At 48.3% G+C, this 14,400-nt stretch overlaps 1 protein-coding gene across 1 annotated transcript in view; it reads right to left on the bottom strand.

Annotated features, from left to right (window-relative positions):
- Positions 1-14,400, bottom strand: part of LOC119164866 (uncharacterized) — a 62,951-nt gene that overhangs the window by 26,487 nt on the left and 22,064 nt on the right. The window contains exons 3-5 of the mRNA XM_075872731.1: positions 11,076-11,310; positions 4,050-4,299; positions 2,686-2,906 (exon numbers count right to left, since the gene is read on the bottom strand). Coding sequence (XP_075728846.1) covers positions 2,686-2,906; positions 4,050-4,299; positions 11,076-11,147 — 543 coding nt within the window. The 5' untranslated portion in view covers positions 11,148-11,310. The remainder of the gene's footprint in view (positions 1-2,685; positions 2,907-4,049; positions 4,300-11,075; positions 11,311-14,400) is intronic.

Genomic DNA, 14,400 nt, shown 5'->3' with positions numbered 1-14,400 from the left:
GTAGAACCGTGCAGCACCGCGGTACTTGTGGACCCGGGAGGACAGAAGGGACTGCCTCGTACAGAAGTGCCCGGCGCAGTGGTAGTGTTTAGAATAGCAGAGAGATGAGTTGGTTGGTAGGTATTCATGCTAAAGTGAAGGGGATTGTAAACGCGAACACAAGAGGGAATTGTCACCGCAGCATTTCTCATGTCTTCACTCTTCGCGTCGGTGCTTACATGCCCAGTCTCTTTAACTACAGTGATAACGTGTACTTCGGCCTTCTAGTGTCGCCCGCACCGAGCTCATGCCTTTCTTAAAAAAAAAAAAAGTTGTATTGTTTGTGTTCTGTTTCGGATTGGCCAACGTATAGTCTTTGAGGAGGGATGAAACGCAAGTGAGGCATTTCATTTATCGAATACTGAAATGAGAAGGTTGTGATCGGAGCAGCTGAGAGAATGTCACACTTAATGTTGCCGCCTATGGTTTCGCCTTACGACTCAATCTAGCCTGTGGGCAAGAACGACCGAGACCACAACTGACACTCTCGAAAACAATAACTGGCACGTGATCGCGCACGTGTTTGTATATACAACGCCTTTTGCAATAACTTACAATGTATATGTGCGAAGCACTCGTGTTTGCATTGCCACTACATGCTTGTCTCCACAAAATATGTGACACATCCGCGAAGTGTCCAATCGAGTGACGGAACACAAAATTTTATATCACTGAGAGCAAAACTAGTTTTTAAAGGCGGGCAGTACGTGCAAACTGTGCATGCAATGTGGACGGAAAGGTTCTCGAAAAGACAGAGTAGGTTTAGGTGCTAATGCTGTGGTTTGAAAAGAAGACTTGCCCCATCCAATAAAGGACGTCATTTCCTATCGCGATGCGGTCGACTGCCCCAACACTGGTTGCGGCAGCTTTTCGCGACACTGCACGGAATTACCGAGGCGAAGCAATATAGGCGAGATGACCGAAGCAGCTGCGCCCATCGGGCCACCGCCGCCGTGGCTTTCGAAAGTTGCTCGCGCGCGGTCTTCAGCTCCGGCGCCAACTGCATGCCCCTCGCCCGTCCAGGACAGGTCTTCTGGACTGCGTCGGCGCCCTTTGCCCACTTTGAGCGGAGGTCGCGCGCCGGTGGGTCGATATCCGCCGGCCCAGGTCATCATTACTGCACACCGAGTGGAAGACGACCTTCTTCGAGGTTGTGGCGCCGTCCGGAAATCGCCATAATAGACGCTTGAGCAGTAATGACACGTGTTTTTTTTTTAGAAAGGCTTGCGAGTGCTAGCGCGACCTGAGCTGTTCAAATCACTGCGTCTTTATAACAGTCACACTTTGGCCGAAAGCATTTCTGGAAAGTCAGAAGGGGGAAGGTAATGAGATGGCGTTGCTTATTTTTTTATCACTATTTTCAAGGGCGGTTTTCCGAAACGGCTTGGATATAGGTGCGGAGAACTCCAAGGGCGTGTATCTCTGTAAACAAGTCATTGAGTCACACCGGAACGCGCACTGTCTATGCGAGCAGGCATACGTGAAGTATGCCTGCTTGCAACAAGCTTATCAACAGCCTATCAAGAGCCACAAGCCTATCAACCAACTACAAGAACCAGCCAATCAACAGCAACAAGCCTATCAACCAAAACAAAGCATGTATTGTTACATATGTTAGATAGGGACAGGAGAGAGAGAGAGAGTAAAGACATAAAGAAAAGACAGGTTAGGTTAATCAAAGGAAGCCTCCGGTTTGTTATCTTCATCTTGGGAAGCGGGTGTAAAAGAATCAAAGCGAAAAGGAGGAGTCTGTGACGACACTTAGTGACACAACAAACAGAACAAAGTCATGAGTATAACATCGTACAACATACTAACACTGTATGTGGTAAGTACGGTGTAAGAAAAAAAGTTATTTTTCGTACACCATGGTGAAAAGTAACAATTTATCACGAAGAGCACAATAACAGTACACAATCTGTACTTGAGACAATGCTCCTGAGCGAGGGACTTCTCTGAAGAAAGCTTATACAAATGTGCAAGCTTAGAAAGAAGGTGATTGAAATATACGCATGCATTGATTTAACTAACTGGTTTATCGAGGACTGTTCATCGTGGACGGTTTATTGCGATTCAATTATTGTAATGTTTCCCGTTGCGACTGCAATTTGTCAGCTACCCAGGCGCAGATAGAGCGAGAACAGCATTATTAAAAATAAACGAACCCCAGTCCGGTTTCTCGCACACAAAAAAGCAAGGCCTAACCGCCAGACAGGCGCAGCAATTTCATATGTCCGAGTAGTCCCTTCGTGATGTCCCTTCGCAATGTCCGCTGCTGTCACTCCTCCATGGTTGCTTGTCTTAGGTTGGTAGGTGTGTGTCTGAGACCCTCGTCCATGGCTGTGCGGCCACCAGAACAATGCCACAGAACGTGGGCCTTATCCGGGAAGCTTCCACATGCCACGCAGGCAGGAGAACCGTACCTGCCTTCCCTTCTTTGAATCAAGTACAGCGGCTCACGCAGAGGATTACGAACGACGACGCAACAGGATGCACACCGATGTGATGAAAGCCCTGAAATTTTGCGACTGTTCGAAACGTTCCAAATATATGCCATGAATGTCTCGCCTCTTTCAAGGTACACGAACTCTTCGACGTCATTCTCAAGCCTGCGAATCAAGGTCTAAGTGAGGACAGCTGTCTTACCTTTGTGGAGTCCGGTAGTCCCGCTCGCTTTGCCCTGAGCGCTCGGCGAGCCTCGGCCGTCGCCTTGGGCTCGGGTGGTGGGTGGTCGTGAAGACCTTTTGCCTGGAAGAACACCGCCTGTTCAGTGTGGCGCCAGAAGTGAGTGACCGGGTATCCGCAGTGGCCTCGGCACGGCTGCACCTCTAGTCTTCCGGGACAGCGACGGTTGGGACATGGTTTGCCTGCGTCATGATGATAATAATCGCGTGCTTATTACGCAGTAGTCCAAGCATGACGGGTTGAGATGGTTGGAACACTTTCCATGCCAGCATGTTCACTCGTAAAAAGCAATGAAGGAAGCAAGGGAGGAAAAGGAACGAAATGCACGAAGGTTAGCCAGATGAATGTCCAGTTTGCTATCGTAAGCTTGGCGAAGGCGTATGGAGGGCTAAATGATAAGGAGATAAAAAGAAGGGTGGGCTTGTAGAACACTGTTGCGTTCCACAGTGCTGGACGCAGGATTTCGAGCGCATCAAGCTACAACGAAGATAGTCAAGTTATTGCGCCTACCGAGGGTTCGCAAGTACTGGACACAGAACATCCGGTGCCTGCTGTATGCGCTGAGCGTATGGCGATCTAAGCTTGCCGATGAACATGCGAAGTGTGTCTAACACTGAAAGTGGCACTATGGCGATTGATTATTCTTCAAGCAAGTGCTCAGCCATAGATTCATTGTTCACTGTTGCTGAAAGTTCTCAGCAGTTCCGGCTGTCAAACAACCGTTTCAACACTTTGAAGTGAGTTATCTTTGAATGGAATATGCGTAGAAGAGTATTTTCATTGCATAGCCTGTTTTGAAAATTCTGCTCCCAATTAAAGCGGTATTCACTGTTCTAGGCCGGTTACGTACTTCCTCTTTCTGTTCCTTAGACTTGCACTGATATTGATAGCATCAACATGATGTCACATAATGGCAAATTTAACTGCAGGTTAATAGTATAGTTTCACCTCGGTATGACTACTAAAAGAAGGTATACATAATTAAAAGAAGGTATACATAAGGAAAATAATTTGCAAAGCCACCAACAGCTGAAACCGTTCACATTAGTGTTGGATTCAGTAATACTGAATGTTCGGCTAGTTGTTAATATAATTTTAATTAATTTCACTGCTATCAAGGGGATTGGATGTAGTGAAAGGAACACTATAAAGGCGCTCACTCTCAACTGACGATTCATTGCAAGACACAAATAATACACCGATACAGGTGAAAGTTCCGTTCCACTCCGTTTTCAGCGCCGTCTATTTCGGCAATTACGTTGGCTGCAGCGTCGAGTCTAATCGCACCTTTTCTTGCCTCTGGGATCTTTGAAGTACACACGTACCCTGCTGCTTCTTGCGTGCCTTGTCGCAAATGGCCGGCCTCAGGTGGACGCGGTGTCCACCTTCGGACGAGCAGCGCAGGCTGCACACGAGCACGCCCAGGCAGGACTTCTTGAGGATGTGCACGTTGTGGTTGTTTGTGTTTCGCATGGCCCAGCCCGAGGCGTGCCTCCGGGCCTCCTCGCAGTTGGGCCGGTACACGTAGCGGCAGTGGCCGTCCGCCCACTCCTGGTACTCGTCGAAGTGGCTCACCTGCAGCGCATCGCGTATTTGCTCAGGGTACGAAAGGCAAACAACTCGGCAAGAATAATGCCTACGTGAATACGTGAAAACCTCCAATGATCATTTTTTATTGGACGAAAGACTAGTATAAGAAAGGTTAGTGTATGCATTTCTTTTTGGACATTGTGAAGTCTTATCAATTAATGTTCCTCAATTTGAATAAACGTTGTTCAATATGAAAATTAGTTATTCAATGTGATTATTTGTTAACTAAGTAATTAATACAAAATGAGTTGAAAAGGAGAGAGAGGTGACAAAGGAACGGAAGGTCAGTAGAACTGGGAGGTTTCAAGCGACAAGAGGACATATAATGTAGCTGGCGGCGACGTTTCACCAAGTTGAATTTTTAAATTTGCTTTTACAAATAACCAGAGGGAAGGGGTAGCAGTCAGCAGCAAATAGTATCAATGATACCCCTTTTTATTTCTTCAAATCACATGTTTCCACAACGATACTGGCCATCAAGAAGTCCCCAGTCGAAACCATGGGCTGAGTGGCGTTCCTTGTACGATTGCTTGTCATTACACCGCAGGGTAAAAGCAGGAAGCTTAAGTATAGGCTGAATGCAATTACATTCCTTGCATTGGAGAATGAAGTGGAAGTTAACGATGAGACGCAGATCAGAAGTTGAGGGTGCGTATGGATGCACTAAGCGAATTGTTTTGTTATACGGTTCATCTCACGGCGTCTAGACACTAGCAAATCTGAGCTGTGACAGTAAGTTTGTAAATTTGAGCATTTTCACATGGTGGACACACGATAAACGTCGTTGAGCGGCATTGATGTGCGGGGTGTTTTATAGTCACATCATTGCGCTGTGACACAAGTAAAAACGAGAATCTACCAAATATACTCTGATCCATTTGTACAGAAACGGTTAGGAAATAGCAAGCTTTCCATATGCGTCTGTCACCATAACTATACGAATGTGATGGCATCGCTGGAGTGTTCACACTGTTCGTCTTCAACGCACATTCCCAGTTATGCCCGATGCAATTCTACTCAATTCAACGTCAAGGAACGGGAATGCCACAGGCGACAGCCGACAAAGCCCTCGGTAGATTGCGGCTACAGATAAAATGAGCGATGCGTTTGCCAACAGCCTTCATGAATGGATCGGTGGTTAGCTCGCGAAACGGTAAGGTGGGTGGGACGCAGAAATCGTGCCGATCAGACGGGTAACAGACATGGCTTTTTTTGTTAATGTTTTTTGTCACCGACTTGACGTTGGACTTGTGAACTCGATGTCTCGTCTCTTTGAATGCACGGCTTTGGCAAAAGCTCCCCGTCAAGCGGACGGTTTATCATCATCTGCGTCACACTGCGCGACGAAAACCGCCGCACGGAGCGAGTTCGTAGAATGGCGTTGGATAGATCGCACAGTGTTTGCAAACTGCGGACCCCGCAGCCACATCTTTTCAGCTTTCTGAGACGTTTGCTATGCTCAATGTGCTTGAATTGTGACAGTGCAGTCAATAGACGGTTTTACAATAGCCGGATCTACAGCAGACATAAAAGGGAAAACTTCAGCCTTGAAAAGGGCACAAAAGCTCGGGATGTAGGAATAGTTATTTGAACTGCCTTCGCTGACGGCAATGGCGAGTTGTTACTGGTTCACTTCAAACGATTTCAGGCGAGTGTTTTTTGTCGCTTGCTTACCATTATTCTATTTGCTACGTAATTATACTCATACACATACGTGATACACTTGCTCCGAGTGTCTTTCACATTTGTACATATGAATCATGTAATTCATTTATTAGTTCATCAGAACTTATGCCCTTCTGCTAATGACGAGAGACGCTGAAACGTTAACCACCAGAGCAATTCATTGTGCTCGTAAGCTTCAGCGCTTCAGTTGCAACTAAATGCAGAGGTTGTGGCTTCTCTCGAACCGATTTCACATGGATTTCACATGATCGTTTCACATCAACAGGATTTCACATGATTCAGTGGTAATTCATCGGCTTTTAATGAAATACAGGTGCACGCCCATAAAGGCATGAGATAAACAGAACTTATAACAACCATTATTGTTCTTTATTAGTTCTTAGTTGCTTTTGACATAGTTATTCTTCTATAATTGGCTCGTAAATTAGGTGGCGACTTGATGAGAAAAGAGAAAGCCGATAGGTAGTAAAAACAAATCTAAACAGGAACAATGCAGACATCGCGAAAATGAAAAGGAAATTACATTTGCAGACATAATTGGCTAAGAATACCGCTCCAGAACAAAAAGTTTTTTCTCTTCTAAAGCACTATGGCGAGCGCGCTTGTTTTATATTGCCGCGAACTATGCCTTCTCGTCTGTGTTTCGTGGCGAACATCTGGCTGCGCCCGATCGTGCTATCTGTTGTGGGCCGCACCCATACTGTGCCGCAAGCGAAGTGCATGTTTTCCTCCTCCCTCGGACTATCTCATTTTGATAGGGAGAGCGTGTTACCATCTACCTCAGTGTTACCATCTATTTCCTCAGAGTCGCGGTGTCCAACTGAGTCGTCGCTTAACGTCACCTCCCCTCGTCCCGCGGTGACGCAAAACGAATCTGCCGGGTGATCTCATCGCGCGATCCTGACACGGGATTACCGGACGGTACTTCAATCGCTGAACCTACATCAGGCAATGCGAAGCGCGGAGGGGGGATCAGTGGTGAAAGGACCAAGGTTGACGGGGTCAGACAACCATTGTGTGCGGAAGCTGGGAGCGCCTGCCGTGGCGCCAACGGTGGCGGAGGATCAGAACAATGTGTGGCCCCACCCCCGCGCGATGAGAATCGCACCATCGGTGGCACGGACAGAAGGGTCCGATAGGTGGCGCCACAAGGAATGACAAAACCGTCTACAAACATTCACGTAAACCCCGGCGCGTTGATACATCGGCTGGGGTTTCCAAACACCCGCCGCAGAGGTCTATAGCGGTTATGGTACACGACTGTTGACCCGCAGGTCGCGGGATCGAATCCCGGCAGCGGTGGCGCCGCCTTTTAGGTGTAGGTGAAAATGCTTGATGCCGTGTTCTTAGATTTGGGTGCACGTTGAAGAAATTTTTGGAGCCTTCCGCTACGGCGTCTCTCATAATCATATGCTGGTTTTTCGGGACGTTAAACCCCAACAATTATTATTATACGGCGTAGTTCTGGGTGCTCGTATATACGCCCGCATTCATAGATTCATATTGGACTTCGCTGTGAGCGTCGGCGCTTCTTATCACTGTCATCATTTTAAGCTGTCTTGGAACTATATACTCCTCTACGAAAACGCCACGTCCTTCCTTTCATAAGTTAACGTTACGGTCCGTAAGAATGCATGAGGTCATATGTGTGTATGCATGACAATGCCTTATTAACTGCTGAAGGAAAGCATGGCACTTGCAAATGATGACACCTTGCAGCCGTCGCAGCAGGATACCAACAATCAGCGAAAAGAGAGAGCAAGACATCTAGAATAATGTTGGTACAGAATTATTGTCAGGCACTGGAAGCATATGACAACAACAAACCTTATTTATAGTTACTGTTGTCTATAAAGACCACGAAATACTAACGCCGGCAAGCTTCTATCACTATAGCTAGAGAGTGGTGGTATGTCGGTCGATAATTAAATTTCATTTCTTTCTTACTTACTATCTGAGAACTCTGTAGCAGAAAGTTCCTGCTGCAATTTTTTTTCTGTATTTTTGCGACCGTACCGTATTCATCGTCGGTGCACAGGTCGCCTGCGTGTGCTTTGATGATGGGTGTATTCCACGAAGGTATGTGGACATAACAAACATGGCCACAAGTTCCTGAGCGATGAGAAGAAACCTATCCGACACTGTCTTCGCTAGTAAAGATGCGCGTTGCGCATGCCAGTATTCCTTTAGTTTGTCTTTCCCAAAATTCAATAAACTAAGCTCTGTGTAAACTAAATGTTCTATATACATGGAGGCTATCTGAAAAGTTGACTGTTAATGTTTGGGGCCATAAACTACCGCTTCGCTGCCACAGTGCCTTACTGGTTCGCTCAGCCGCATAGCTTGTTATACGTTGTCCTAACTTGTAAAAAAAAAGAGTTATTGGTGGCGGCTAGTGAGAATCCTTGAAAGACCATGAGAAGTTTCACTCATCGAAGCTTGAAACCAAAAAAATCACATTGAAAGAAATATAAAGGCTTAACAGTGACTGACGTTAAGGAAACATGGTGTATAAGCAAGTATCCAGCTATTACATTAGTTTTCAAGAAAAGCCGAGTAGAAAGATTGGAGTTGTGACGTATAGAGGATTAAAGGGAGATGCGCATGGTTTAAAGCATGAGAGAATGGTATTAAGGAAACCAACGGAGCCGAATTGTGGACCAAGGGGGCATTGAGGTGGAGTAATGAGCTTATAGAAAATGTGCGGATGCACATAAAGCAGGCTCTTTGTAAGAGCAGTGCTACCACGTACAACCCAGCAAACTATTCAACGACACCATAGGTCGACGAACTCACTTATTAGCCGACCAACTCAAACTCACTCACAACCATGCATATCGAGCCACGAGTCGAAGTCCGATTGATTCCGACTGAGAAAACTTCTTGTGAGTCTTAGTCCGAGTGAGTCCGGCTGAAGGAACCTTTGGTGAGACTGAGTGAGACCGAAGGGCAAGATATATTTAATGAGTGAATCTGAGTGACGTCCACATTTTTGCCAATTTATTTGCATACATGTAAAAATTAAGGGACAGAAAATTAGGCAAATATGGCGAGCTGCATGCAAGGAACGTCGCGTGAGGGGAAAATACGCGTTGTATGAAGTATACGACGCAATGATGCTTAACAACACTAACGTTTGGTTTGTAGGTGTAAACGCGATCATATGCAGTGCACTACTTTAAAGGTACTCGCTCTTTACCTGCCTATTCAACGAGGCTGTTGATGACTGTGAATACAAGACGCCCACGGCTACATTCTCCATACGGCACGGAATTCTCCGAGGAAAGTGGAAGAGAGAAAAAAAAAGTCTACATGTTTCCAGATGATTTTAGGTTGCATGGTCTTGTAGATACAAAGTACACTATATAATTCGTGGCAAAGAACAACTCCGCACGTGTTCGGAAGGATTGTTTTCAGCATCGCAGAAACTCGTGCGCGCGAATCGAAGCCACGATTTCAAACGTGTGCTCTTCCGCTTGCAACCCAAAGAGCGTGTCTAAAGTTCTCGTTGAAAGCCGAGGAGCGCGCATGCGTCAATCGCTCGAACACACTACTATGCGCTTTTTCTCGCCATACACAACTTACAGCCCCACATTATCGCTGCACGTACGGAGTGCATCCACTCGTGAAATGGCCGTATACATATGCTTTTCTTTCCTTCACAGTGTTCACAGAATCCCGCGGTTCGCGCGCCGAACGCAAAGGACCGTGCAATGAGAGTGCGCGAGATCATGCATTCTCGGTTCACTCCACGACCGTCAGCGTCTGCAGCTCGTTTCCTCCCGCTTGTCATGGCGCTGACTGACGTGCCCCGCGCACCCTTTCGGAATGGTACTTAAGTCCCACTCCCTCTTTTAGACCACAGAATCAACGCGTCATAACGTCTCCTCCCGCCTCCGTATGGTACGGGGGAGGACAGCGCGAGGTAGCCGCGCGTTCTCGTCTGTCCCGGAACGCGCGAGACAGCTAAGCCTAACCGTGAAGCGACGGGCGCTATCATTGCGCGCTCTGCCGCCGATCTGCCAGCTGCGGTCAGTGGTCGAGCTCAGCTGGCCGCGCCGGTCGCGCCCACAGTGGTGTACTGCCGACTTCTGCTGCAGCCGCTGCGGCGATTGCCGTATACAAGAATTCGCAGGCTGGTCTATACGTGCGCGCCGCTACGGCCGGTTGCGCGGCAACGTGTGCGCAGGTACGCACACATACGTAACGACCGGTTGTCGACAGCGGCGTCGTCCATTACGCGCTCGGGCCACCCCTGGACACACGCGCGCGCTTGGGGGCCAAGCCGACGTACACGCTGCCACCGACGACGAGTTGGGTGCGCCGCTCATCGCGCCTCTGCTATAAGGTCTTCGAGGCGCGCCGTCTAGCGCTTCTGGTTTTCACTTGAGGCGCCGCGGGAGAGCTGCCGCGGACCGAGTGAGAAGCGGGATGAAGAGTGCGACTCCGAAATGCGCCCAGGAAGAACAGTGCATGCCGCGAGAGTGAATTAATGTTTGTCTGAAAAGGACTGCCGGCCGGGGCGAGTATTCGCCAGGAGTGTGTTTTTCCTTTTTATTCGCTACGCTAATTGCTCATTGGACTTGGAGAGATTTGGAATTTCGGCTGATTGCACCGCATGATTAGAACCGTTCACAGTAGAATGTTACGAAGAGGATATCAGGAAGGAAGGTGGATATCTGACGCTCGATTGCTCCCCCCTCGCCACATAGGCATGCAGCAACACGCGGTACATAAATATTTGGGACTCATTAGGACGAGATTTAAGCTGGGCTTCAACCTTTCCGCATTTCTAGCCAAAATCGAACATATATATTGAAAGGGAACGACCTATCAAATGACCAATGTTCTGCCTCTACAATGCAGCCTTCGGAGCACGCGAAATCAGCCTGGTGAAAAGTGCGACCAGTTGATGTGCCATATGCGTTGACGTGCTCAGATTTTCTCTTCAGCGGGGGGGGGGGGGGGGGGGTTAATCATAGCGACCCCCCATCAGTAAGGTCAAAGTATCGGGCAATCGCTGTGCACACCCCACCCCCTTCCATGTCCTCACGAAGGGCAAGAGCAACACGTACCTTGGGTACGTGGCTATCGTTGATGTCCCAGTCAGCCTGATGGCCCGGCCCAGCACTGCAGGCCTGGACCATGGCCGTACCTCGATGACCCGTGGTGGTAGCTGCTGGTGCCGCCGGTGGCCTACTCGTGTCGCTGCCACCACCACTGCGCTGCAGCAGCAACTCGACAACGGCAAACGCTCGGCGTCAATCACGATGCCGATGCGGACCGCCGAAGTAATCTCCTTCCTGCACACTGAGCACCGGTGTCACCATGAACGAAAATCTGCTCTCATCCTTCTTAGGCACTAAAAAAAATGGTTGACCCCTGGGTCGTATGAATCACGCATAAAAAAAACGATGACAAGTCTCTTCATATAAGTTTGTGCAGCTCTGTTGTACGTTAAGAAATTCAAACAAATGGCAGCAGCAGATGATGATGATGATTATGATGATCTATATGAATGGCCCACACACACACTAAGGGACATTGGCCAAGAAACGAATAGTTAGATAAAAAGGATCACGTAATAATTGTATATCTTAAGCAGTATGAAATGGTTAGAAGAAATCAATTTTACTAGTTTAGAGAAATGCAATCCAACGCGCCTTTCTTGTTATTCTTCACTTCCGCACATGGCACACACCCAGGGGAGGTTAGAATCAACATGCAGCAAACCTCATTTCCATCCACGTCGTTCTACCGTTGCGTGCAGTAAGCTAGTAGCATTAATAGTATAGGGGTGGCATACTAGCAGAAAGCAGGGATAGTAGTATTGGTAGTGCTAGTAGTAGCAGCTGCAGTAGGGTTAGTAATAGCAGTAGTATAGTAGCAACGGAAGGCAGTAGTATAAGGGGGGGTGTGGTTCTAAGGCTATAGTGGGGAGCTGTGGGGGAGGGGGGGGGGACATGTATTCTATACTTTGGTCTCTCCCCACTACTACTACTACTACCACCACCACCACCACCACCACCACCACCACCACCACCACCACCACCACCACCACCACAACCACCACAACAACAACAACAACAACTACTGCTACTACAACAACAACAACAACTACTACTACTACTACTGCTACTACTACTACTGTATACTGCAAATACTACCATTTCTATCTATTTCTTACCCAACGTGTACAGCAGTCTCGCTAACGAGCATCTACATGTCGCCTTAGCTTGGCCAACGCATTTCAAGCCCTACAGACGCCTTAAAGCACGTCGGATCCTCCCCGAAGAGATTGCGCACCGACCCGTCATGCACGAGCAGTGATTAAGTCCGGCGGGCTTCCGACGAACGTGATAATTTCTGTCGCGCATATCCTTCTCGCACGCTCTTTCGCGGCGCAACACAATAGGCACGCTCGCTCGCGATGCTTCTTAGATTCTACAACGCAGTGCTCTGCATCACCCTTCCAGAGAGAGCGTGGAAATGGTCCCGAAAACACGGCCTGGCCCACGGGATGCCATCGAGTAATGCGCCGTAATAGAGTGAAGGCCACGCATGCCTGCCTGCTTCGCGCTACACAGCGAGGCATATATAAGCTATCACGAGCTTCGCACGCGTGACCAGAACACCACGGACGGAGCCGTCCCTCGTCGGCGCACACGATCTAGTTTGCGACGTCAAAACCCGCTGCGGTGGCACGTCGCACGGATATATTTCACCCCCTTACCTCTACCGCCCTCCCTAGACATTTTCCTATGGCACCTTCTGTCTGCGGCATCGATTCTTTCTCTTAAATTGCATGGCCTTGCCGTTTGTAAAGCCTCGTCCTGTAGGTCCGCTTATAAATGCTACTCCTTTATCTTTTTTAGCTTTGTTTTGGCATCGAGACGGGCTTATATGTACACGGTGTAGTTATACGAGGACGGCAGAGACCCCTCGTAGGACTGTCGGGGAAGGACCGATTCCAGTCGGGGCGAAAGCATTCCTCGGCGTTGTTGCAGGATGGGTTCGGTGGCGCGTCACGAAGGCATATTAGCGACGCGGTGTCTCGGCGGGCCACACCGGGGGCCGATGTGCTCGCCAGATTTGATTCACGGTTATTGGAGGGAAAGAGGGAAGGAGCCGGCGCAGCAGCGATCACGACAACGCCTCGGGGTATGGCACCGCCACGGCGGAGTCGGGGATGTCGCCTGGACGTCGAACAAAGGCTGGCTTCAAGAGAGCTATAACAGAGCCATGTTCGAGTGAGAAACATAGGATTACTTCTCTTGAGAAGTCTCCTAAATAGCACCTCAATGTACAAGCAAGCTCCTGCAGCGTTCCACCGTCTATTTGGCGCAATTCGCGACGTCACAAGCTTGTTCACGTGAAATGGGGATGAAATCGACTCTCGACTGGTCGATATAAGAGAGATATCTGTTGCGAATTGTCCCCCACCCTGCATGCTCTACCGTGCAGCCGCATGACTTGTTCGCCTTGGCTCCCTATCATGATGGCCATGATGGCTATCATGGCCGATAAGCTGATTTCACTTCCTTTGTGTGCGTTTGCGACTGCGCAAGCGGACGTTCATGCAGCCGAAAAGCACGAAATCCTGATAGGCAGGAAGGAAGGAACAAAGAAGGGAGAAGGCAGGGAGGTTAACCACACAGCAGTTCGGTTGGCTACCCTACGCCAGGGGAAGAAGGGAAATGGATTGGTAAGATTAGATAGACAGAGAAAGAGCATATCAAAAAGAAAAAAAGAAAAGAAAATGATCAATAAATGCACTGACACTTGTGTGTGGTTGGCACTGCACAATAGTCACATATGTTCTCAAATGCCCATAATCCGTAAAAAAAAAAAAACGTAATAGCACTTCAACTGCCTATAGTTGGCCGACGAGAGATGGGGACGGTGCTCCAGCAGCATCTGCACGGAGAGCAGCCTATCATAGCCCAATCATCGCATCACATCAGAAAGCGTTTATCTTTCAGAGGAAAATCGGGGGCAGCGGCACAACAGGTCATCAATGTCTTCTTCGGTGCCACAGATCTCGCTTGCCACACTGTCGGTCATCTCCAATTAGAGTTTTGTATGCTTCGTAAAGGTGACCCCCCACAAAAGCCCAAAGCCTACAGAGAACTGAATGAAGCTCCTCTGTATAAGCTTTGGTGTGGGGTTGTCCTATATTTTCCCCATACTTTCCTTGGCACCATTGTCGGCTGTGTCTCATTAATATGATGTATATTTGCGTATTCTGTCTGTTGTTTTTTCCCTATAGCTTGGCTTCTATAGGCATACCTATATAACACTGTAATAAGGAAGTTGAGTGCCACCTATTTTCCGGAGCTCTCCACTACGGCGTCTCTCATAATCATGTGGTGGTTTTCGGACGTTAAACCACACATATCA

The sequence above is a fragment of the Rhipicephalus microplus genome, chromosome 9 (assembly GCF_043290135.1).
Source record: "Rhipicephalus microplus isolate Deutch F79 chromosome 9, USDA_Rmic, whole genome shotgun sequence".
Lineage (NCBI taxonomy): Eukaryota > Metazoa > Arthropoda > Arachnida > Ixodida > Ixodidae > Rhipicephalus > Rhipicephalus microplus.
Note: the sequence above shows the minus strand (reverse complement) of the source record. Positions and strands in the feature narration are given on the sequence as shown.